Source organism: Mercenaria mercenaria, chromosome 1, assembly GCF_021730395.1.
Source record: "Mercenaria mercenaria strain notata chromosome 1, MADL_Memer_1, whole genome shotgun sequence".
In the NCBI taxonomy this organism is placed as follows: Eukaryota; Metazoa; Mollusca; class Bivalvia; order Venerida; family Veneridae; genus Mercenaria; species Mercenaria mercenaria.
In genome coordinates this window covers 12900440-12926869 of record NC_069361.1, presented here as the reverse complement: position 1 = coordinate 12926869, position 26430 = coordinate 12900440, and the positions used below count along the sequence as shown (strand labels likewise).

General features: G+C 32.2%; 1 protein-coding gene across 4 annotated transcripts in view; it reads left to right on the top strand.

Annotated features, from left to right (window-relative positions):
- The window catches only part of LOC123544948 (homeobox protein six1-like), a 57361-nt gene that overhangs the window by 11714 nt on the left and 19217 nt on the right, over positions 1-26430 (top strand). The window contains exon 1 of one of the 4 annotated variants that reach the window (XM_045331120.2): positions 16812-16881. The exons of 2 other annotated variants lie outside the window; for them this stretch is intronic. In XM_045331120.2, the coding sequence (XP_045187055.1) occupies positions 16827-16881 (55 nt within the window). In that variant the 5' untranslated portion in view covers positions 16812-16826. Of the gene's footprint in view, positions 1-16811; positions 16882-17430; positions 17465-26430 lie in introns of those variants that run through there. One more of the 4 variants, XM_045331123.2, reaches the window with a different exon arrangement.

The window sequence follows — 26430 nt, the reverse complement described above, 5'->3', positions numbered from 1 at the left end:
CCAAGGGGGATGTTTAAAAGATAAGTTTTTCCAAACATCTCTTTTATGCCCCTGATACATGCAAGGAACATCTCCCATAACACTGAAGAGAAATTAAAGTAAAATTGTGAAAATTTTATGTGCCTTTTACCATGTCTAATAGGTGTAATATTGATTTGTAAACTTGTTGACGATTGGTTGTTGTGTTGAAAAATAATAATAAAGCGTCTGGTGAACTTTGATCAGCTGATCAAGACCTCACAGATGCATTTATTTAGTAAATTCAGATAAAGATAATAGTATCTTGTCAAACTGACTTCTCTAAAAGAGCTTGATCAATTTAAAGATATTTCGAATTATTGTTTTCTTGAAAGCAGTTTAGATGTATTTGCGATTTTTGAAGTTTAATCAAAGTTTGATAATCGATTGAGGCACACTGAGACAATCTTTATTTCACTCATTTTTCATTTTCTTGTATTACAATAACTTTCAGTTTCATTTTCTTGGTTTTATAGTAGGAAAAAAGTATGTGTAACGTTCTTTATGATTAAACCCATTTGCTTATCTCCACTTAATTAATATGACGAGAAAAATTTCTCTTTTCATATGCTAATACACTATGTAAAACATGATATTCATAAACAACATGGCGGAACATGTATTTGTTTGAAAACGATCTAAAAACAATTGCATCTTGTATATTAAAACTGACAATGTAGGGTAGTGCAGCTTCTAGCAGAGGCTTGAAGTCTCGTAGACATTATTGGCATAATTTGTCGTTCCTTTGAAGCACCAAATATCCCATCATACCAGCCACTTTGTTGCTAAAGCTTACTGAGACATTGCATGAAGGCACTATATTGCAGCCTAATTGATTCTAACAGGTTACGTTTATCTAAATAATCATTAAAGAGCAAATAATCATATAAGAGAAGCATCGGGTATCTATATAAACAAACCTCACAAGTACACAGGTACGCCAGTCCCTTTTAACGTTGCTATAAAATTTCATGGATTTTATTTGATCTCTTCGGGAAATCTCTGTTCAAATAAATACGCTATCAGTTAGGACAGGCGGCACATAACTGCCGCAATCATTGTATTATTTTACTCGACGCCAAACACTCATAGAAATTGTACATAAGAAAAAATAATAAACATTTATCCGCTCAGTATATCATTTTCACATAATATAATTAATTTAGCTACTAAATGGTTATTTGCGAGCTTACAATATACCAGATCCCCTTATGCTGTCTCTGTTTGCTTTTTACATGAGTTATAAACTTTTACTGGATACAATTGTATCAGATCCTCAGAATTCTGTTATTTTTATCTCTCATTAAATTTATAGATCGTACGTTAATTCATCCCCATCATAAGTCATATTTTCTTGATCATATCTTTGGCCACCCAAGTTGCCTGCATTCTGGGGCCATTGAAGGGTTTCAGGTGGGGTGTGTAATTAACATCTTCCATGTTTAATTTACTTTTTTGCTCTATAAACTTTAATGACCGTTTCTAAAGACATCGTGACATCGGTTCAGGTATTATTGGTTTGTTATCAAGAATTTAATCAATAAGGTAGCTAAATATTTCTTTGATGGCTTCTATTGGGAGATTTTAATTAACATTCTAAATATCCTGCATGCAGCCTCTCATGAATGTTGCAGGAAAAAGATCTACAGCAGCGCCAAATTACTCAAAAACGTCTTAATACTTTTCTTGCTATGTAGATATGACATCCCGCAGCGATTCCGTTCCAAAGAATCCGGCACTGCTGCTATCCTTCTAGTTTTCTACTTTAGTTTATAACTTTTATATGAGAATTCCCATTTTGACATCATATGAAACTATGCAGGAGGTAATGACTTGCCGAGCTCCTCATTTGTGTGATTTATGGCATTGAGACAGAAGTCTTGACGGCTATAGCCTCGACCGCCATGATTGATCCTGGACCGGAAGTGTTGACCTCATCATTTACTGCGGGACGTCAAGATGGCCGCACTCTGGAAGAAATGCCCGCCAGAAATATGTAAATTTAATACCGATGTGTTGTGTGTGGACGATGTTTTGATAAATTGTAGGAAGTACCGTCTACTGTCATACACACTTTATGAAATTCTTAAATAATCATTATGCCTTTGTTATTTGGGTAGGATAAAGCGTGCGATATAAAAGAATCATATGTCCAATTAGGCTTCCTACCTAACCATCAAACATGTTTCTTTCCGCATCACATAGTTCTTGTGTTACGCTTTACACATTAACAAAATTGGTTTGTTTTAAAAGTTAGTAATCGTGTTACATTATAGGGATTGGAGACATTTTACTACATGTACATCATACTTATTATAGTTTATTTACAATTGTTATATGACCACGAATTTCTTCTCCGCGAATCATTCTGAATTTTGTTTCATTATACGCCTTAATGCCTAAATCACGGAGTCATAATTCTGAAGAACAAATTTAATTTTTCATTATATGCCCTTGGAGAAATATGAAAAGTTTCTTCCGTTACTTCTATCTGCTGATCATCTGTCATTCCATCGTTAGTTGGAACTCGATCTCATCATGTATTAATCATTGCCTTGAGACAAGATTACATTTATTAATTAAACCGGTCTATAATTGTCTGTGAAACAGATATTTTTAACATGTAACCAGTCTTAGATATCACATCCTCGCGTTTTTTAGACAGAAATCTTATTCCTTAAATTAATTTTTGATTACCCTTCAAGTCGCAAATGCGGGCATGACACGTTGTACATTCAGTGAACTAATTAATTTAATTACACAGAATTTTCTTTTATATTGTTCGACTTCGTTACATTTTAGAAAAAAGGTATATATTACACTTACTTTTAGGTCGCGGTTAACATATCGTTTTTGAAAAAAATAAAAAGAAGCAGTAACACAGTTTAGTATTTCTATTTTTAAATGAACAACAAATGAAGTTTATTCTACATGACCAAACTGTCCCTAAATGCTCAGAGTACTACGCAATAGTGCACGGATTTGACTTCCATATAACAAAACTGTGCGTAAAATAACGATATGACACACTAAGTGAAAACTAGCGTGGTCCGTAACACCAACATAACCGTTAGTCCAACCCATTTTTTTCTCTAATTATTGTTATTGCAATCATATGCCTTATACTATTGATATATTAGCTGTAAAATGATATCAGATAATAGTTAAAAGTAGCCGGTCGACCATTCCTATATTACGTTGAATGGTAGTGAAATACTGTGTATAAAATAAGATATTTACACAGGTACTAAAAATAGCAGATTAAAAGATAAAAAGTAAAACAATTTATGGCCTTTTAGGCTGTACAATTAAATGTGATATACACCAAAAAATGTATATAGGCCTTAATTTTGGCGCAGATCATAGCATAGTAGACAACTTAAAAGTTCGTTCTCTTATATAGTTATATGTCAAAGACAGCTTCATGTTTTTCTTGCACATTCCTTTAGCTTAATAGGAAGAAAAAATATTGAGCTGACCAACATACATTGTATCTATAAATTTTGATCTTTTTAGTAGATACAATATTACAACAGAAAGTGATTTTAGAATTTCTCCACGTCTTAAATAAATGTATCATTTTGTGGGAGAGTTATTCGGTCAAAGATCCTTTATGTTTTAGTTCACTTTTAAGAATTTCAAAGTTGAACACCGCACTTTTTTTGCAAACATCGATTATTTTCCAAGAATTAAATTAGTCATTACACCATTAATTCATGAAAACAACATGCAGCAAAATTGAAAATATTCGTTTTAGTTGCTACAACAAGAGTTAAACACCCACTAAAAATCGAAAACGCTCATATAACTGTTGCAAGCAAGAACGTTTGCATAATACATAACTACATCCCATTTGTCCTTTTAATATCATTATTCGGGACATTATTAATCATTTCTGAGGAAATCAAGAAGATAATTGTTCTCCTATAGAACAGAACGGTATAGAATTACGAAATAAAACATGCTTTAGATCGTTATATTGAAACTCCATACTGTACATCTGTTGCATAGAGTCACTGCACACTCATGTATGTTTGGCATGAAGTAGAACGTCGCTTGTGTCACTGAAACATATATATCAATATATCATGAATAGAAAATACTACACACATATTTTAGTTGCATGACATACAATCATGTGCATAATACAACCCAGAAATGACACTTAATGCAATATTACCGATAAAAATAATTACTACATAAAAGTAGATATTCCCCGAGTTATATCACACTGCGGTTTTTATTTTTATATTTAAGCAAGAAATCTTGTATCGATTGGCAAAAGGCTGTTGCATGACATATACGTGTACAATTTGTATATGCCTGTAGCAACTGCTTGGCAAGAATTGTTCTGACAACAATATATATGAGATGATTATTTCATATGCTGGATAAAGCCATACACGTTTCTGTCAAGCCTCAGCCTCGTGTGAACTTGAACGCCATCAAAACTGATTACGCACACATCTGCTATATTTTACTCTTTATGGAGACATGAGAACGGCTATAAATAAAACTGAGCTGTCAGTTGTTTAACTGCAGATGCGGCGGTGCAAGCATTATCTTCTATCTATTTTATTTTCAAACGAAGACATTTCAAACTTTTATTGTCAGTGTGCAATTACTTGAAAACAAATACTGAATTAGATTTCTTTTCATGAAACTCTAGACAATAATAAAACGACTTGTAGAAATGACACTATCAAATTAAGATCTGTTCTATTGTTTCTTTATTTTCTAACTTTATTTAAAAGTAAGATAAATATATCCTTCACGTTATCGCTCTAACTCGCAGTTGAATGATTTCGGCACTGCAATTGAAAAGCAAGCCAGACACGGTTCGTAAATCGCCACACACAAAAACATAACCCCCATAATTTTCCCCCTTTTGTGTTTTTGTGTTCACTGTTCAAATTTTAAGTTAATTTTTGTGAGAAAATAAGATTAGTTTTTACTGAAGACTTCACATAATGTGTTCTATTTATACCTTAAAAACTGCTTGAATAAAAATTAACAGTGTTAATCAACCTACATTATCAAATAATCGTTATTATTTATATTATTTTCATTTAAAAATCACACTCATAAAACAGGATTTTTTGTGCAAATGCTAGGAGAAACAGAGACTTTAAAGGTCTTTGTGATTTTGAAACATTGGTTAATCTTAAAATATCTTGTGTAACATTAAACCCGCAAGTTACCTTCTTAAACGCTTCATTAGGAAACCAAAAACAAGACGTTAGTTAAGAAATAGTATATCTCAAATAGAGATTTTGTCGCGGAATAAAACAAAATAATATTTGGAGCTGAGATGCGAAGCAAGTATATCACGAGAGCGCAGAACGACAAAAATATTTTATTCAAGAGAAAGTCACTATTTGAGATATATCGTATCAATTCTAACGTAGACTAATATAAAATATTACTTTCTAAGTCTTTAACGAAAACTACCAAACACTTGTCAGTTTTGCGTCATATTCATTTTATAGCGCCGCTATGATAGTGTTATGATGCATTAATTGTGACGTAAAACACTCTAACCCTAACTTTTGCGACATAATAGCGTTTTTTGTTCAATGGTCGCATTAGAATAAATAATAAAACAATATAGTATCTCATATGTATATGAAATTATTTCTAAAACGGAGATTCACATGTTTTACATAACGGGGTGATCGCCTACGTTTGGGTAATTTTGCGTGTGTACATCGTTTTAGAATTTTCATGTTACAAATCAAATCTACTTTTTATATTTTACAGAAGGATTTTTACCATATTGTCATAGTTTTTCGATGTTTTCTTTTAAACATGACCATTATTGACCGTTTTATTCAATGCCGTTGCCTCTTTCTTTTTAGCAAAATTAATTAGAATTGATTCTAGGACGTAATCTATACGTTATTTCTCTAACAGACAGACAGGCGTATTATTTTTATCCATAAATGCATATATTGCATCTCTTTGTCCTGAAAAAAATCTAAAATATGTGAACCTTCGTGAAAACATTTTATTTAACGGTATTACTAGATTGAACACATGAACACATACTACATATAGCTTTTGTAAGAAAAACTGTCGACTGCTGCTGCACGACATTTTATTATAAATGTAGCTCTACATACACAATTAATGTATATATTTTAATAAGTAAAGTTAAATATATTTCATTAGGATTTCTATATATATAATGTTTTAGTGGAAGACAGACATTGGATATCTTTAAGTATTTTTAAAAGTGTGATTGTTATCGTTGTGATAACATTTTACGAAAAAAATATTGCAAAATATATTATGTATTGTGTTACAATTGAATTAATGTAATTAATGTGGATTTTCTCTTTCATTTGAGTTTGTTTTGGTTGATATGTTTAAAAGATTATTCAAGCGCGCTAATGTAAATATGTACTTTGTTTTGATATTATCTGAATGAAACAACATATTTAGTTACATTAATAAATTTTTGATCCGGCCATTTAATCAATTACTAGTCGAGATCACTTATATTTTCATTCACAAAGCTCTTTATAAATAGTAACCGTCGTAGTCGCTATATGACCTAAATTGTGTCGGTGTGACTCTCCAACAAACAAAAACAAAAACTTGGTTGTGATAGTAAGAATGTGAGTTTTCATAAAATAGTTAACAGTGATAAAATAATAAAAAAAGTTACATACTGGTTGTACAGTTGAGGTATGCAGCTGCACATTTCACTATACTGCCCATAGATATTTCTGTTGGCGGCATTTCGGCTGATACTTAAAGAACCACGCTATTGTAGAAACGATATCTCATTTAATTAATGAACTAAGTTGCTCTGAGCAATATGCAGTACTAGTGTAATTAAATAATCTACGGTTGATATATATACTTCAATGGAATTTCAAAATAGTCAATATTATGTATGAATTTCAACATTTGCATTGTGCTACTGAATTTACTGCAACTACAGATATGGACTAAGAAGCGCATGTTTTACAAGAGCAGCTAATATTTGCTTTTAAATCATGTGACTACGATATTTTTACAATAAGTTAGTATATAAAACATCAGTCTCACTTTAACACCTACAATCGGATATAACTTATGCTATTATGTTTCCTAAATCATACACACTAAACCGTTGATATTTGTAATAGAGCCAAGTAAACTCTTGTGCTTTCACTTTCAAATGATCGTGTACATTGAGGCATTGTAGCATCTAGTTTTATACACCATTTTGACCTTCATCATTTCTAGACCTTACAATTGGAGAAATGTCTGGTCTATCAAGTTAACAGTCAGTGGCTTGTCTGTAATAAGCTGTCTTTGCATCTTGGCAAAACAGAATCTACTTTATTTGGGTCCCTAAAAGGTTAATGTCCCATTCAAATCAGTTAAATATCTTGGTGCCACCCTTGATCAGTGTTTGTCCTTTGATTCTATGGCTAGATCTGTAATCAAGAAATCCAATGCTAAGTTTAAAAAAAAATTGTGGTAAAGGTAAATTTCTCACCCAACACACAAAACATCTACTAGTCTCTTCCCTTATACAGTGTCATTTTGACTATGCTTCATCTGTTTGGTTCAACAGTTTAACTCAAGAGTTAAAACACAAGTTACAGGTCACTCAAAATAAGCACATCAGATATTACGTTTACATCCTAGATCTCATATAGGCAAAGGGCATTTTTCAAATATTAGCTGGTTACCTGTTGCAGATAGTGTGAACCAAATTACTCATTATCATGTTTCAAAATTAATTCAAACCTTGATCCCTCATATATGAGTAATAGTTTTACCCTTGTCAGTTCTGTCCATAATAACTCTACTAAGTTCAGGGAAAAGGTTGGTTCCAGCTCTGATAGTCCTTGTGATATAGTGTCAGATAGCAAGAGATATGCTATTCCTATTGTCAAAGACTTTGGCAAAAAGTCTTTTGCTTATATGGGGTGCACCCTGTAGAACAGTTTGCCTCAATATATCAGGGATTCTAGAACTACCCCTTCTTTTAAATCCAGGGTCAAGGAACATTTTTTTAAACTCTATTTAACTTTTACAACATGTGCCATAAACATTTTTTTCTAGTTAGTTTCAATTTGTTCAGGTAGATAATCTAGTAATTTAAATGTTTAATTTTTCAACATGTGCGTTAGATATTTAATAAATTCTCAGTCTAGTCATTTTAATGTTTCATGACAACTCACATTGATATCTTCCTATGTCATACAGCACTACATCTCAAGGACCACAATGAAAATAAGAGTTTAAACTCTTTTTTGTTTTATCCTTGACATATAATGTTGATTGGCATGGTTATATTAATTCATACATTGTTTATTGTTTGTTGTATGTTTTGATATCATATTTGCCATGTAATTAGACATTTTATGTTGCAATAAATCTATTTATCAAGTTGAATTTAGGGCAAGTGTGAGGTCTTTTAGTATCAAATCGTCATCAGCAAGTATTTCACTCCTTTCTCAGCAACTGATCGCTTTTACTTTTCACTTGCAACTTGCTCATACCATATTATGTGGTTTGACGTCCCATATGTGTTGCATTTAAAATGTCCTTGTCAACGGATATACCAATGGTTTCATTCGCTATAACGAAATCAGCTATTTTTGTGTCAGTAAGGATAAGTTGGGGTTTTGTTTAGCGAATCCTGGGTTTTTTCTTTACATTGTATTTGTATCTAAATGATTTTTATGTTTACTTAATGCATAACTTAAAAGTTTTACAAATTCTATACTTTTCATGTAAACATTTTAGTACATGTCATCAACAGAGAAATATAATAACTGAATTTTTTAGATGGACTTTGGCATTTTGTATATTGGTTTGGTAATTATTACTATGCTTTTCCTGTGCTTTAAATGTATTTTCGTCATTATTGATTCACATATTATATTAAATGCCCTTTTATTGGAACAAATAAATGTTTCTCCTATTTCTTTCAAAACAAAAAACAATGTCATTTTTGCCTTTATGTTTGAATTATATTTATATAATGAAAACAAACATTATTACTTCCACAAAAAAAAAATCGTCAATCAATTCAGCCCATTTCTTTGTTAAAAAGATACGGAATTATTTTGTTTAAACGATCGTGTTTAAAACAAGTTGTATAACGTTATTTTATTTTAAACATATTTGTATTCTAATGCTTCAGTATGTACTATATATAGAAATCATCGATCGTCGCCTGGGAATAACTTTCATTGCCGATCCACGAAGATAAGTCCCAATGAACAAATAGTTCCAATTTATTATAAGAAAAGACATCTACCAGTCCATATTCCAACGTAACAACTTTTCTGGCCGAAACCACGAAATTAAATGATTTCACTGTCTGTTCTAGAATTGGAACAGTAAAACATTTTTCTACCGCATAATAAATATTTACAGATATTTTATTATATACATTTTATAGATCTACTAGTTAAATCAGCTTTTACAATTTACTGGACACCATTAAATAAACATTCAGTTTCAGGATAGCACAATATTCTAAGTCGGTTAACTATAGGTTCTAAGCTATTTCAGCAGCTTCTCACGAAATACTTTAGAATATTTCTAGAGTACATGGTATTTCTAACTATATACTATACTTACCATAGGATTTCTAGAAGCTGAAACCTTACCACTATAATTTACTCGCCGTCTGCGTAGGCTCTAGGTCTTGAGGATGGATGGATAAAAGACAGACACGACAAATTACGTTGGATATTTTTTATTTCACCCAGCACATATACATTTTCTCCAAGTGATAAGAAATTATGGTATCAAATGACAGATATGCCTTTGAAAGGTGATTATTTAACAGTCCTTTTCAAACATGGCGACCACCCATTCTTCTTCTTAATCGTTCATTACAGCAGGTAATAAAGGGTCGGTCATCCATATATGTCATTATTAAGGGCCAATTGGGTATCGTGTATCCTACAGACACTTCACCGTCTCCTTTTCTAAACGTAATTGAAAGCATTTTACTGACCAGTGTGTACTTTGTTGAATTTTGGTATTGTTGCCTGGACAAAGGACTGTAGAAAATGGTTGAAACTGATATCTAAAATCTTAACAAGAATTTGAAAAATTAGCCGCCAAATTGATTTCGGTTCATTGAAACCACGATAAATATAATGCTAATGGAGCTGACATCAACTTTTTCGCATACGTTTTTATTTTCTGTATCAAATATTTCATTTCATTTTATTTTATTTTATGTATTTTTGATTGCTCGCAATTACTAGTATTCAGTTTTCTAATTATTGTAATATATTGACGGATGTTATTTGTTAATTTTTATTTCCGTATATATGTGTGCATCTATATCATCTTTTCATTCGTTTAAGTAATGTGTTAATGTCAGTTATATATTATATTACATTGAAACATTTTGTAGTTTACGTATATTCACACCATGGTTTCAATATTATTTTATAATTATACTTTTTATGATTATTGTCATGTACAGGTCAATTTCATTTCAATGCAAAATAAAATTCATAAGCCAACCGTCTGTCAATAGATTCCTTGAGTCAGAATCCCCAGTAACAATGACAATTATTACATACTCGTTTCTATTCCCTGTTAAGTTACACTGGTACCGGAAACGTCAATATTTTTCCATACACTGACGCCTGAATTTCATATCGGGTGCGTGACGTAATGGGTTGTTGCACTATTTTTTTCTATTTAGTTCAGTATTGTCAGTTATATTCAGGCTATTTAACAAATTTATGATATTTACATTATATTTATACGTGTAGATGCGTATGTAATAAAAAGGTTATTAGCTTTGCATCGGGAAATATGCACTCGTTCTTCAGCGGAAGAATATTGCGCTCCTAAAGTCGCGCAATATTTCCAACGAAGAACTCGTGCATATTTCCCGATACAAAGCTAATAACCTATAAGTATACGTTTTGCTTCAAGCCAAGCATTAGATTTATTTATTACTGATCTTATTTGTACATGTATACAACACACTGATTGTGTATTTTATGGAACATTTTAAACTAATACTTGAAAAAGAGATATTACATAGTTCCTTTTGTCTATCTCGCATAAGAATACATAAATGTTAAATATGAAAATTTATTAAAATATCAAAATATAGCGACGCTGTCGGATATCGAGCCCACACCCATGAAATTTAGATATTATAATGCTCATATTTAACTGAACTATCATACATTTTTGTGTCGTTGAAATTAATTACTTTTCTACATGAATTGTATTGAAAGTACTGATTTGTAAACATTACTGAAACAACAGACCGAGACCAAAAATATCGCCAAACACGAAACTGATGTATAACACGGAATTTCATAGAGTTGAATTCTTTGATCTCGAGGAATGAAATTATTAAGGGGTGCACATATGAAATATTGGACGAAAAAATAAAATCCTTTTATTGTATAAAAAGTATTTTTCTTATTTTATTAACATGCGTAGTTACAAAAGACTATACTTTTCTTATTTTCACCTCCTGCATGTACAACGATTTTACTAAACAGACATACGTATGCCAGGTTAAGATATTAACTGTAAGGCACTATAAAATGCTCCTTTTTTATTGTTACTTATTTGTATCACAGACAATGTAAACATATGAGCCGGGCCATGAGAAAACCATCATAATGGCTTTGCGACCAGCATGGATCCAGACCAGACTGCAGGATCCATGCTGTTCGCTTTCAAAGCCTATAACAATGAGAGAAACCGTTAGCGAACAGCATCGATCCTGACCAGACTGCGCAAATGCGCAGGCTGGTCTAGATCCATGCTGGTCGCAAAGCCACTATGTTGGTTTTCTCATGGCGCGGCTTATATTTGAATTAGATGGTTAAAATACGGATTGGACATTTTATCATATGTTTTCGCATCTTCATTTACAGCCATATAACAACATTTAATTCAGTAAATTAGACTCGTTCTGTTCCCTGTTTTTATGAGTAAATTGAACAAAAAGATCTTGGATCTTTTATTTGAAAAAAAAAGAATATCCCTAAAGTATGAGGTGTTTATTGGTTTAAACAATATTTATTTTCAAATGTGCATTACATACAAACATATATTAATGTCATAAGTTGAAGAGTAAGCTATAAGCTTGTATTAAAACCTCTTTCCTGTAGATTGAAAATAATACATATTTAACAACAAAATTTTCAAATTAATTGTTGATTTATTTAACAAGTATATTACAAATAATACACTTATAATGCAACAAGGATAAATAAATATTTAAACATTTGACCATAGTTTTACTAATCTTGCATTTAAATACATAGGTGGGCTTCTGGATCCTTCAAATTATAGATTTATTACTTTCTTGGGCCTTTAAGAAAAAGTTTTTTTATTGCTCTTTTGATTAAACATTTGCAGAAATTTGTTCCCTGACATGACTTGATAAATAAGTATTTTTCAGGCTTTCCGGAAAGTATTCTCTATAACAGATAATATGTTTGTTTTGAAAATATTGATAAATAAGAAATACTATAAAGATTTTTTGTTTGTTTGTTTGACGACTTATTTTTTATTCCTTTTCTGTTATTTATTAATTAATCAATTAGTTAATTAATTAATTAAAGTATTTATTTAATTATTTATTTATTTATTTATTTTTGTATGTTTTTGTTGATACATGTAAATATATCCTCGTTCTTGATGGGTTAAGAGTCAAAATAACAGAATGTAGGTCATATGGTGACTTTCAGCGTTTGATGGTTTGAGGAAGACCACAGTCGTCCGTCAGGGCATTGGAGCAGGCATGGATAGAACCGCCGACTTTCCTTGAGCCAGATATTGGCTTTCTCGCATGGAGACTTCTATACCCTAGCGAGATACCGAGCTGACATCGGTGATGAGCAAGTGATACAAATTCAGATAACTTGACCAGTCTTATTAAATATGTCAAAACGTAAACTTTTAGTCCATTCAATAGGTCGACGAAATATATAAGATTTTTTTATCAGAAGAAATGTTTCTTTTTAAAGCATTAAACATATAATTTACCAAATAACAATCAGTACATTGTCCCATACAGAAGCTAAGGTATTGATATACAAATACAATATTTCTTGTAAAACTGTAAAACATGTCTTATTAAATGGTTGTGAAATTTGGGTATACTTAAGCTTACAAATAAAACAGTGTGTCCAACAATTTTCTGATGTTACTAAAAGGGTAATTTAACTTATTGGAGGACAAATGAAATAAAAGTTGTCTTGTAATAGTTATGTGTGCCGTGCCATGGGAAAACCAACATAGTGGGTGTGCGACCAGCATGGATCCAGACCAGCCTGCGCATCCGCGCAGTCTGGTCAGGATCCATGCTGTTCGCTAACAGTTTCTCCAATTCCAATAGGCTTTAAAAGCGAACAGCATGGAGCCTGACCAGACTGCGCGGATGCGCAGGCTGGTCTGGATCCATGCTGGTCGCACACCCACTATATTGGTTTTCCCATGGCACGGCTCATGTAATTTTGCTCATTCTACTCAAACACATTCCAGTGGGTTGCAAGTCTTAAAAATATCGTTGTTGCCTATATGGAGACGTAAGATATTCCAAGGATAAAATGGCTTATTGTAATATTTGTTTGTTAATGAATGATATTCATCTTTATAAAAGCTTCAACTAGTTTTAGTTTGGAATCTGGTAGTTCAAAAGACTACCCTTTAGATCTCATTTTAAAGCTTGTACAGCGAGTATAAGTACTTCGAGTTTGGGTGATGAGTTACACTATCTATTAGAGAATGCCTTACAATTGTTGATGAGAATAAAGATAATGATTATTATATTAAACCAATATTTTGTAGATTTCAAATAGTTTACACTACAAATATGTTATAAATGTGAACTGCATACCTTAGACTAAAGAAAATATGCATCTTTGTTAATAGATGTCATTCAGAAGTTTAAGCAAAATATTTTAAAAATTGTTTTGATGTTGCTTACTTCTATCTAAAGTTTCTTTATATCATTGTAAAACTGTATTCTTCCGCTTGTTCGGGAAAAGTCACTTCTAAATTGTGTTGCTACCATTTTGGAACGTAACAAGAGGTTCAATGTACATCATGTCACTTCAATAATTACTTATACGTATCACTTTGTTGAATTTAACGCTTGCTTCACGAGAACAATTCTTAGCTGGAAATTTGTATATAGCAACAGCACATGCGATATTAAAGTTGTGACGGCGTCATATTGCTGAGAAAGAAAATTCACTTTTCAAGATTCATTTAAGCAACATTTTTTTCAGTTCGATATTGCAGGTGATTCTGAACGACATGTTAGCCAAAACTAGCGACATTAATTAATCGTGAATTAATCATTTAAGTAGAACACCAAGAACTTTTTATAAGTATCTCAATGTTTATTCATATTGAAACATGTTTTGGAACATTTGTACTTTTAGTGTGCCTTGATCATAGTTGGTTTAACATTTGTGAATAGTAAATACGACTTGCCCATAAATGAATGTTTTTAAATAAATGTAGACACAGTGGCTAAATGAATATTTGACACAACATGGTACAACGAGGTCTGGTACCTTTTTGTAATAGCATTCACTACGTTTTTTGGACAGTCACCGTGCAAGACGCTGTAGACATGCCTTTTAATAAGTTCAAGAAATACGTGCATGTTTCCTGTATCACATGAAAATCTATAAATGCAAAAACGTTTGTCTGATAGGTTTGATTATACAGCTGGTGTATTCCGTGTGTGTCAGTTTGTGTAAGCGAGCTGAAGCTACATGTGTTTTACTTTTTTATTTTTCTTCTTCTGGCAGTCTGTAAATTTGTCTTTTAAGCTAAACTGCTGAATCTTTCTTGTATCTTGTCAAATGTTCACGATTGCAGTTTAAAAATTACTTTTATTTGCAATCAGGTTACATAATAGTAACATGATTAAATAAATTCTTCAGACTGTGGGCATGTATTAAAACAAATATATAATATTCAAACAATATTTCGGAGGTTACTGTGGTGTTCTTTTTGGCTCATCTACATAAAGAAAAAATAACTAAACTATTGATAAAAAGTAATAACTTACATGTTATATGTGTATTAATTTTTATTTTTATTTTTATTGAATATAGAATATTTTATTATAGTTGTGCACACTAGATCGTAAATATAATGATATGTGCATATACACACATACATCAATAGTAAAAACCCTGATTTTAAACTTGTCCAACTTGTAAATTACGACGTAACATGTAAACTTAAGGCAGCTTACTCATAATGACGGGAATTTTAGGATAATTACGTATAACAGTTCGACATATCTTCGGCCGTTGCTCTTACGAGCACATGTCTTTCAGTAACAACCGGAGATGGTCAAAGTCGTATGCGCAGAGTATGGAAACTGTCGACTTTCATTTCCGGTCCACTACCTTAACAAAGTAAGGATCCGATCATGTCTAATGCATACTTTTACTGGTCACTGTGTGTGTAAATTTACAAAAACACTCCTTTCTATATGTTGGCTCACTTACTGTTCTCAGGGATGGAGCTAATGCTCCCTCTCCAAGCTCTTTGTGTGGCATGTTTTCGATTCCTTCTCAATGGAAAACAGAAGTATCCTGCAAATAATCTCTGTGAAATTCGGTAAACAGGTGGCGAATGTACATATGTAATTTATAAAAATATCTCACGTTTTATGATCCCCTAAATCACAAACTTATTTGAGTGGCAAATCTTATTGGTCATTTAAATGAAGTAACATACTGGGACAGTATAGCGCTGTTAATTAATTATCCCAAATACTGTCAGTGCTATTCTAGATTTTAACACCTAAAAAGGTAGATATTTATATTCAAATTTGAATTTTAATTGGTTAAACGTCGAGTGTATTATGGAGTTGATGAATGGTTCGCGCGCATACAAGAAATATTACACCCACCTATCAAAATATTCTTATCATCCAACGGGCTTATCTGTAATATATCTTACAATTTTGTGGTACTTATATATCTAAACAGATGTTTCCCCTTTCTCATGGATATCTCAAATTTACATTTTTGCAAAAAGAAACTGTGTACCGCATGATGGATTAATACCGACGTAAATGTACCACATGTGTTTCCTTCCAACGGACACCTGTGCCAGTGGGTTTGGTTAAATCATTAGACACAGCCCGAAGACGTATGTCATGAAAATGTAACTGATACTAAGCCCATCCATCCAATAAATAGTTTGTCATTAATATGCTATTTTCGAATTAAAGCCTTCTTTATGAAATCAATGTCAGTACCCGTAACTCCATTCAGCAATCTAACATCATTAAAAACGTCCCATTAAAGTCACAACATAAAATGATTATCTTACGTGACTGTGTGTAGTATAATTAAATTTGGGTAAATTTTGTAATCTGAACTTGATTCTTTTTTGTTTGTTTTCATCTTCAATACATGCTTGAAGTGTTCACGATATAGAGGTATTTTGATGTAGGAATTTTCTCAACATCTGGAGCGATAAAATTTCAATGTTTTGAAAAAGAATCCCTTAATGTACATTTATATACCGATAGAATTCTACATATACATAAATGCGCAGATCGGTAGCATATTTGTAATTTCATTAAACAATGAAGTGGGAATATTAAAACGTACTTTGATAATAAGAAGAGAAGTTTGAAAGGACAATTTTAATCATTTTTGCAAACAGTATGAGTTTATGATCCATCGATTCAAAAACGTCTTTTTATATTTGTTTTATATCAAGTATCTCTTTAATGCATTTGGTTAAGAGATGAAAGATGCGATTATTTACCCTGACACTCGAGGTTTAGTCTACAAGACGGGAGAAGGTACAATATGCCACTGTTAGGTTTTGACATTAACCACGTGTCGGGTTTGTGGAGAAGAACAGGTACCTAAATATACAAAGTAAAACAATATAATTATTATATTCTCACATAACTCATCGTAAAATGTATCAGAATTCCAAACAAAACACGATTTACAGACATTCCATGCAAACTGCATCAAAATGTACTGTCGATGACTCATTGCGCATAGTGATATCTTTAACAATTTATAGTTTCTTTTACGTAGTATGTAAACGTAATTCGGTTGAAGTTACTAATTACACTGATCTAAAACCTGAAAGATATTGACCTAATGATTTAATCAGCCTGGTAATCTCTAGATAAACAGATAATTTACGCCAAAGGCATATTCGTTACAGCAAGTGTTTATAATTCCGGACAGTAGCCAGTGTTCGGACACCAGACGCTTTACTACTAATTAATCAGTTTACTCTATGGATCATTTGATACCCTTCTGTAACCATTTGCACATCTAAAGCTTGTTTGGAGTTGCTTTCAGTTAGAAAATCCAAACTATTTTAGTACATACCTGAAGATAAGAGGAATGCTAGGAAATGTTTTTCTGAATGCATAGTGCGTTTTTAACACTAGAATAATTCATTAAAATGGATTTTGAGACATTTGGTATGTATGGAATTTCTTTTGTTTCTTTTGCTTCTCATTTTATTTTTGGTTTCTAACATTTATTAAATCCCAATGAAAAATGTTGACGTTTTTCAGTAATTTGAATAATTTACTTCATTTTCTATTAATCGCTTATGCTGCCCGATATTCACTTAACAAGTCTAAATATTTCTAAAAAATATTTCAGTATTTACTTTGCTTGGACATATGGCCACTGATACCCACTGCCGCAATAAGACTGTCATGTTGGCTTGGTACTTGATTATTTGACTCATAGACCTTTGAATAAGGTGACCCTCAAACCTAAAAGTCACGAAAAACTGTTCCCATTGTAAATTAAGTAAATTTAATTAAGTTAGTTTTATTATATATGAACATTTGGTTACCTTGAGGAAACAGCTAAAACACCATTGTAAACAATTATTCTCTTCAGACGCAAAGTTGAGTTGTTGTTGTTGTTGTTGTTGTTTGTGAGGGTTTGTTTTGTTTCGTTCCAAAACATCCGACTGCATACCATTTCAATGTAACCGTTGGCCACTTGTTATGATGCATATCTAACGAATAACGTATTATTTCTGCAGAGTATCACTGCAAAGTTCAATAAAGCCTGCAAATATTAAGTAAGTGGCATCATCTAAAATTAAAAGGATGTTAGTTTTTGGACGATATCCATTACAATTTGCAATGTTTTTTAAAAGGCATGCTGTCCAAATAGATCATGGTTAAAAACACGGATCTCATAATTGCAAATGAACTTATAAAACCAAAGTCGTAAAGGGAGGTAATCAGACTGAATGAGTTCAATAATACTTCCGACTATGTTAATCAAATACATTGTATTCAAACTTTGACAAATATATGAAAAGCATATTATCAAATTCAGAATTTATCAAGGTTAATACTACATTTTTTTTGTTCAGGACAAAAATTTAAAGATAAGAATGAAAATAAAGAAACAGCGTAAACGTGAATGCTATTGTTTGGGCATTTTTTTCTTTTTTGTGCGTGTCAACCGCTACTGATAGAATATAATAATAAGCAGAAAAAAAAGTTTCCATTTGGAGAAGTGCTGTTTTTGAAAATATCATTATTATTTTTTGTCGTTTAGTCTGAAAGCAGATTTAATTCAAAATTCATAAATATTTTGACATTCAACTAAAGGCCACATGTTTGTTTTTGTGCACAAGCACAATCTCCAGAGAGTAAACAACTTAGAAAACAAGCAATTCAAGTTTTTGCTGATTGTTTCTAATTATAAAAAAACAAACATATTGCAATCTCAAGATGGGCTGAAAAATAAAAGGAAACTCAATAAATGTGTTTCACTGGGACTATAATATCTTGAAAAGAAATAGTAATATATATTTTTATCGAAATAGTTTATGCCAATGGGACACCGGATGCAATATTTTGGCAATCTGATGTTCAGGAGTCAACAAATACTTCGAATTCACACGTATGTTAAAGGTATATTTTATCCAAATTTCATATTTTAAACGTGTAATTTACTTCATATGGTGTATGTATGTATGCATGAAATTAGTTTATTTGTATTTACAGTACTTTATGCATTTTGTTTGAAATAGACGTGGTATAAATATGTACTACCATTAAAAACTGGCTGTTTTTTAACAATCAACTATTACTGCATGACATTTTATTATGAATGTAGCTCTATATGCAAACTTAATTTACACAGCTTCTATTCAGTAAAGTTAAATACCTTTGATGAGGATTTTATACATTCGAGATAAAATATTTTAGTGAAAGATGGCCACTGGATATCTTTAAACACACTAATGTTATTTTTTTACGTCTTTGCACTGTTTTTAACCAACATTAATCATACCCGCGCTGTCGTAACCATTACGTCACATACAACATAATGACGTCATTTTCTTAGGGAAAAATGTTATATGGAATTTGTATATCTATATTTTGGTCCATGTCAAAAATTATATACACCGTTGCCTTTAACATGCAAGAATTCAGAATTATTTACAATAGATATAATCACGCGTTCAGTAGTAGTTTATTACAAGTGAATTAAATCATTAGATATTTCAGTTATGCAATACCTGTTGATGTCCATTTGTTTTACTGTTTATAAGTGACACTGATATTTTACAATCTGATTCTTCATTGATTAGACAGAGGGCATGTCATGCTTTTTATTTCCTTAAATTTTCTTTTCTTTTCTTGAAGAGTGAGTATCAGACGACATCTTGTTAACAAGATACCAAATAAATTGTCCCGCTAGGGGGCAGTAAATCACTAACTTCCGGAGTTCATTAGTTTACTCCAAACCGAACCATACGCTTCTAGTACAAGCTTTAGTGGAACGTCTGCAGACTTTGTTTTCATATCGACATTACACGCTAAATTTACTATTATAACATAATACTGGTGAACAGAATCCATAAATTTAGGGTCGCCAAGGATCACTATTATAAACGCGGTTGAAACTTTATACTGACAAATTGCCTCATGTAACGTTGTTCCAATTATACTTAATGCAATTCACCATCATTTAGTCTTCTCTGAAAAAAAATCTTTCTTAAAATGCCTTGTTAAGCCCCGTTGTACATGCAATTAAGTTTCCGATAATCCAATTTTTCAATGCGTTTCAGAGAGTCATTACTTCACTCCATGAAATTTTATAGTCCTTTTGCCGCGGTATTGAAATGTCGCGATGCTCAAATCACGTGACCGGATGTCGTTTTAAATGTTGTAGATTTTTTTCTGATGCTGTTTTGTGTAAGTCAGCTGTTCAGTGAAACAATATATTTATTGCGCTATCGGAAGCAAACCTCATATAATGCTTGTATTCAGGCATTATTGCGAAAAAACATTATAATAAGGAGTAAATATCTGATCAACAATGGTTGCAATTGTCCATTTTCTAGATCATCCTCCCTGGACTGGTAGGAATTAAATTCTGTAAGTCTGAAACCCGTCTGCGAACCCCGCTAAACAGTCGAATGACATATTACATGTAGTCTGCATCTTGTATTAATCAGTAATAATGTACAAATCGAAATTTCAACTTAATTAGATATGTTGTATATTTAGATATTGCGTGCATGTCTAATTGAGACATGCAAGCTTCTTTAATTATATACTCGAAATCAACGCTCGGAAAGATGTCTTATCAAATCGCAAATTCTAGAGCAGATGAATGATCTGTGTAGACATCGAAACAATTCTCAATGTGAAAAAATCAGGTTGACAGTTATGACGACTTAACGTGGTGTAGTTGGTGAAGGAATGTTATACAGGCGACATTGCCTCAATGCTTCATGATTGTCGTTCCATGCTTTCCGTTTGGTTGGAAATGCCTGTCTGTTATGATTGGAGCTTCCGTGTATGTGAACATATGTCGCTTTTTGAAACGATTTATGTCGCTTTTTGAAAATATTTAAAAATTTCGAAAGCTTTTCTAAGTATGTTATCTGTGCATGGACTGGTTTAAAACTGGCATTGAGATCAGATCAAACAAACAAGTTGTTGATCGGTTTACACCATCTACATTTTGAATACTGACGACTCATTTTTAAGTAGTTTGCGTGAAAGAAAAGTGCTTCATTAAAATACTAGTACCGGCATACTGCTTGGAGAACTGGCATACTGCTTGGAGAACTGGCATACTGCTTGGAGTTCCGGCATACTGCTTGGAGAACTGGCATACTGCTTGGAGTTCCGGCATACTGCTTGGAGAACTGGCATACTGCTTGAAATTCCGGCATACTGCTTGGAGTTCCGACATACTGCTTGGATAATACATTTTAAAATCACTATTTATAATAATAATTCACTATTTACATTATACCAAATAAATTTAAAGGTGAATTAAATTTGATTTTATTACTTATATTAACTGTGGTGAAAAGTGTACTCTGTACTTTAACTATAAGCCATATACAAACGGGCAGGTCAATATTATACAAGTATGGACATCTTTAAATAATGTATACTTGTATTGTAACCATGTAGTTACATGTATTATTTGCAATAAAATATGTTAAAACTAAACTATGGACATCAGCTGTGTAATATGATGTGATATGGAACAGAAAAAATATTGACTTAAGCAATAAGTAAATTTGGAATAAACATTTAGTAGTTACTGTATTATGTTACAATTTATATCAATGTCAGTAGTATTCAAATGGAATCAAGAGTTTATTACATCTCGGCCCCTAAGTACTGATACCGCACACATGCTAAAATTTCCAGACTGTTCCGTGCATCTACTGCGTGCAATATCACTTGCAAATTGTCCAGTATCATCTAACATTCAATACTGTTGGGCTATAATGTTCAATAACAATGTGAATATTTATAGTTTGTATCATAAAATATTTTTATAGTAATACATCTATTTTAAGAAAATGTTTCATCAAAATAACTCCGTTTTATTTCCTTTTACCTAAAAAATTAATATTTGAAATTGATGGTTGCTTTTTTCTGACATTTCTGTTGTGGTTTGCAGTTTTAAAAAATAACTGTTACAAGAATCACTACCATGTCAAAAACATATTACCTTGTCCGTCTGACGTGTAAAGATGTGAACTTTATTCATCTTCCAGAGAGATTGTAAGATGATGGTTTTCATTTTCTTCTTGTAACCGAAGCACAAGCCAAAAATGAGTGATTTGTTTCCAGTCAAAATATGAGTAGGAATTATTCGATACACTTGCGATAATTGGGATCTCATACGCATTCATACAGCGGTGATCTATGGTCCAGTATCGTAACGTCGAAAATTTGTCAGAAACTCGCCGGCAGTAGATGATGAATATCCCCGGTTTGGAATTTTCTGGGGGCTCTTCCTTTATCCGTCATATTTGATTACTATTTCTTTCTCATATGATATTTATTACACTTGAGATAGAAATCTTAATAAGACCCCATTTTAGGTGATCTTAATATGATCAGCCGGCGCTTTTGCTGAGATGAATAACAAAAATATTGGGGTCACACTGCTTTCTGCCATTAATATATCTTTCTCTGACCAAGGAAAAGATAATATTGCAAAAAACTGCAATGTCCATAATTGCTTTCTGTGAATCTCAATTTTCTTCCGAGTGATAAGAAGACTGATTTTGGAAAAAATATAGCGTCTTGGTCACACTGAGTTGCAAGCTTGTCTCAGAGTCTGATTGCAAATATTAAGCGTCTGACGTGCATCGATTAAATGTAATTATCGTTTGATTTATTATTTTTGTCTGAAAATAAGGAAATTAATCCGAATTTTGATACTGTATAGATATTTGCGTTATATTTTGTCAGTGGCAAAATGAATCATAATATTCCTAGTAAAATGAAAAAAAATGTATATACATATTTATGTCTGTGTTAATTTTATGGGTGAAATTTCATCCAGCATTTCCATTATGGAAAAAAAAGTTTTAGTTTCGTTTAAAAGAGATTATGAACATGTATGGTAACATATGTAGCAAATTTGAGATAATTATATGGATAAATCAATAACATTATTATATACTAGTATCTAGACCACACACGAATACACGATCAACAAGGCTAATAAGTAATCACATTTTGAAATTAAAATATTAATCTACCATGTAGCTGGTACAAATGTTGTCTCTCAGATATTGAAATATTTTTAATGTGGCAAAAAGCTTTGCTAAATGAAAGATCTTTATCTATCTAATGCTATTGTAAGTAATTGATCTAAACTGATGTTTAACAAAACCCGCGCTGTTGTAGATACATGAAACAACAAGATCAACAACATCTAATGATGGCGGGTATTTTTACATTTTTTATCATTATATTTTAATAATGTTACTGTTGTTGCTACCGTTGTTGTTATTGTTACAGATGATGATGCATTTGCTATAGTCCCCTCTTCTTTTGTTACCCTATAGGACTGAGACCTTATATCGTTACATTTTTACTACTGCTTCTTTTTAACGGAAGGAATACAATACTGTCGAAAATGGTGTTCGGTGTTAAAACATATTGTATGACAGAAAATACCGTGAATTTCATGGCAACAAACCACGAAGGTTATCTCTAGGATTCAAGAACTCTTATATTTCAAGTGACAATATCAGACTTTCGTTTCTGTGAGAAGTGAATTGTGTCAAGTTTATGTGCGAATGTTCCAATACTCACAATAAAATGTGTATCCTGATCCATTAGACTGTCGTGATCTACTCTAAACCAGGAATTATTACTGCTTTGTAATGTGATCTTGAGTATTGTTTTACTGAATTGATTCTTGTGTAACCTTCTTACTATTTCAGTTTGCTATTTCATTCTTGAAATGAAATCCTTACGACACATTTTACAACTTGATCTACTGTCTGTATTATGAGATCCGTTCTAAACAATTTAAAACTTGATCTACTGTCTGCATTATGAGATCCGTACTACACATTATACAACTTGATCTACTGTCTGTATTATGAGATCCGTTCTAAACAATTTAAAACTTGATCTACTGTCTGCATTATGAGATCCGTACTACACATTATACAACTTGATCTACTGTCTGTATTATGAGATCCATACTACCTTTTGTCTCTATCATGAAATCCGGACTACATATTTTACAACTTGATCTACTGTCTGTATCAAGAAATCCTTACTACACATTATACAACTTGATCTACAGTCTGTATCAAGAAATCCTTACACCGCATTATACAACTTGATCTACAGTCTGTATCAAAAAATCCTTACACCACATTATACAACTTGATCTATAGTTTGTATCAAGAAATCCTTACACCACTTTATTCAACTTGATCTACAGTCTGTATCAAGAAGTCCGGACTACACATTATACAACTTGATCTACAGTCTGTATCAAGAAGTCCGGACTACACATTATACAACTTGATCTACAGTCTGTATCATGAAGTCCGGACTACACATTATACAACTTGATCTACAGTCTGTATCAAGAAACCCTTACTACACATTATACAACTTGATCTACAGTCTGTATCAAGAAATCCTTACTATACATTATACAATTTGATCTACAGTCTGTATCAAGAAATCCTTACTACACATTATACAACTTGATCTGCTGTCTGAATCATGAAGTCAATTATACATATAACTTGATCTACTGTCTCATGAAGTCCATTCTACACATTTTACAACTTGATCTGCTGTCTGTATCGTGAAGTCTGTACTACACATTTTACAACTTGATCTGCTGTATATATCGTGAAGTCTGTACTACACATTTTGCAACTTGGTCTATTGCCTGTATCATGAAGTCCATTCTACACATTATACAGTTTGATCTACTGTCTGTATCATGAAGTCCATTCTACACATTATACAACTTGATCTACTGTCTGTATCATGAAGTCCATTCTACACATTATACAACTTGATCTTCTGTCTGTATCATGAAGTCCGTACTACACATTATACAACTTGATCTTTTGTCTTTATCATGTATTCCATTCTACACATTATACAACTTGATCTACCGTCTCATGAAGTCCATTCTACACATTATACAACTTGATCTGCTGTCTGTGTCGTGAAGTCTATACTACACATTTTTCAACTTGATCTACTGTCTGTATCATGAAATCCATTCTACACATTATACAACCTGATCTACTGTCTGTATCGTGATGTCTGTACTACATATTTTACAACTTGATCTACTGTCTCATGAAGTTCATTCTACACATTATACAACTTGATCTGCTGTCTGTGTCGTGAAGTCTATACTACACATTTTTCAACTTGATCTACTGTCTGTATCACGAAATCCATTCTACACATTATACAACCTGATCTATTGTCTGTATCGTGATGTCTGTACTACACATTTTACAACTTGATCTACTGTCTGTATCGTGAAGTCTGTACTACACATTTTGCAACTTGATCAACTATCTGTATCAAGAAATCCATTCTACACATTATACAACTTGATCTACTGTCTGTATCATGAAGTCCATTCTACACATTTTTCAACTTGATCTACTGTCTGTATCATGAAGTCCATTCTACACATTATACAACTTGATCTACTGTCTATATCGTGAAGACTGTACTACACATTTTGCAACTTGATCTACTGTCTGTATCAAGAAATCCATTCTACACATTATACAACTTGATCTACTGTCTGTATCATGAAGTCCATTCTACACATTATACAACTTGATCTTCTGTCTGTATCATGAAGTCCGTACTACACATTATACAACTTGATCTACCGTCTCATGAAGTCCATTCTACACATTATACAACTTGATCTGCTGTCTGTGTCGTGAAGTCTATACTACACATTTTTCAACTTGATCTACTGTCTGTATCATGAAATCCATTCTACACATTATACAACCTGATCTACTGTCTGTATCGTGATGTCTGTACTACACATTTTACAACTTGATCTACTGTCTGTATCGTGAAGTCTGTACTACACATTTTGCAACTTGATCTACTATCTGTATCAAGAAATCCATTCTGCACATTATACAACTTGATCTACTGTCTGTATCATGAAGTCCATTCTACACATTTTTCAACTTGATCTACTGTCTGTATCATGAAGTCCATTCTACACATTATACAACTTGATCTACCGTCTATATCGTGAAGTCTGTACTACACATTTTGCAACTTGATCTACTGTCTGTATCAAGAAATCCATTCTACACATTATACAACTTGATCTACTGTCTGTATCAAGAAATCCATTCTACACATTATACAACTTGATCTACTGTCTCTGTCAAGAAATCTTTACTACACATTATACAACCTTACTTCACATAATACAACTTGATCTACTGTCTGTATCGTGATGTCTGTACTACACATTTTACAACTTCGTGAAGTCTATACTACACATTATACAACTTGATCTTCTGTCTGTATCATGAAGTCCATTTTACACATTTTACAACTTGATCTACTGTCTGTATCATGAATTCCATTCTACACATTATACA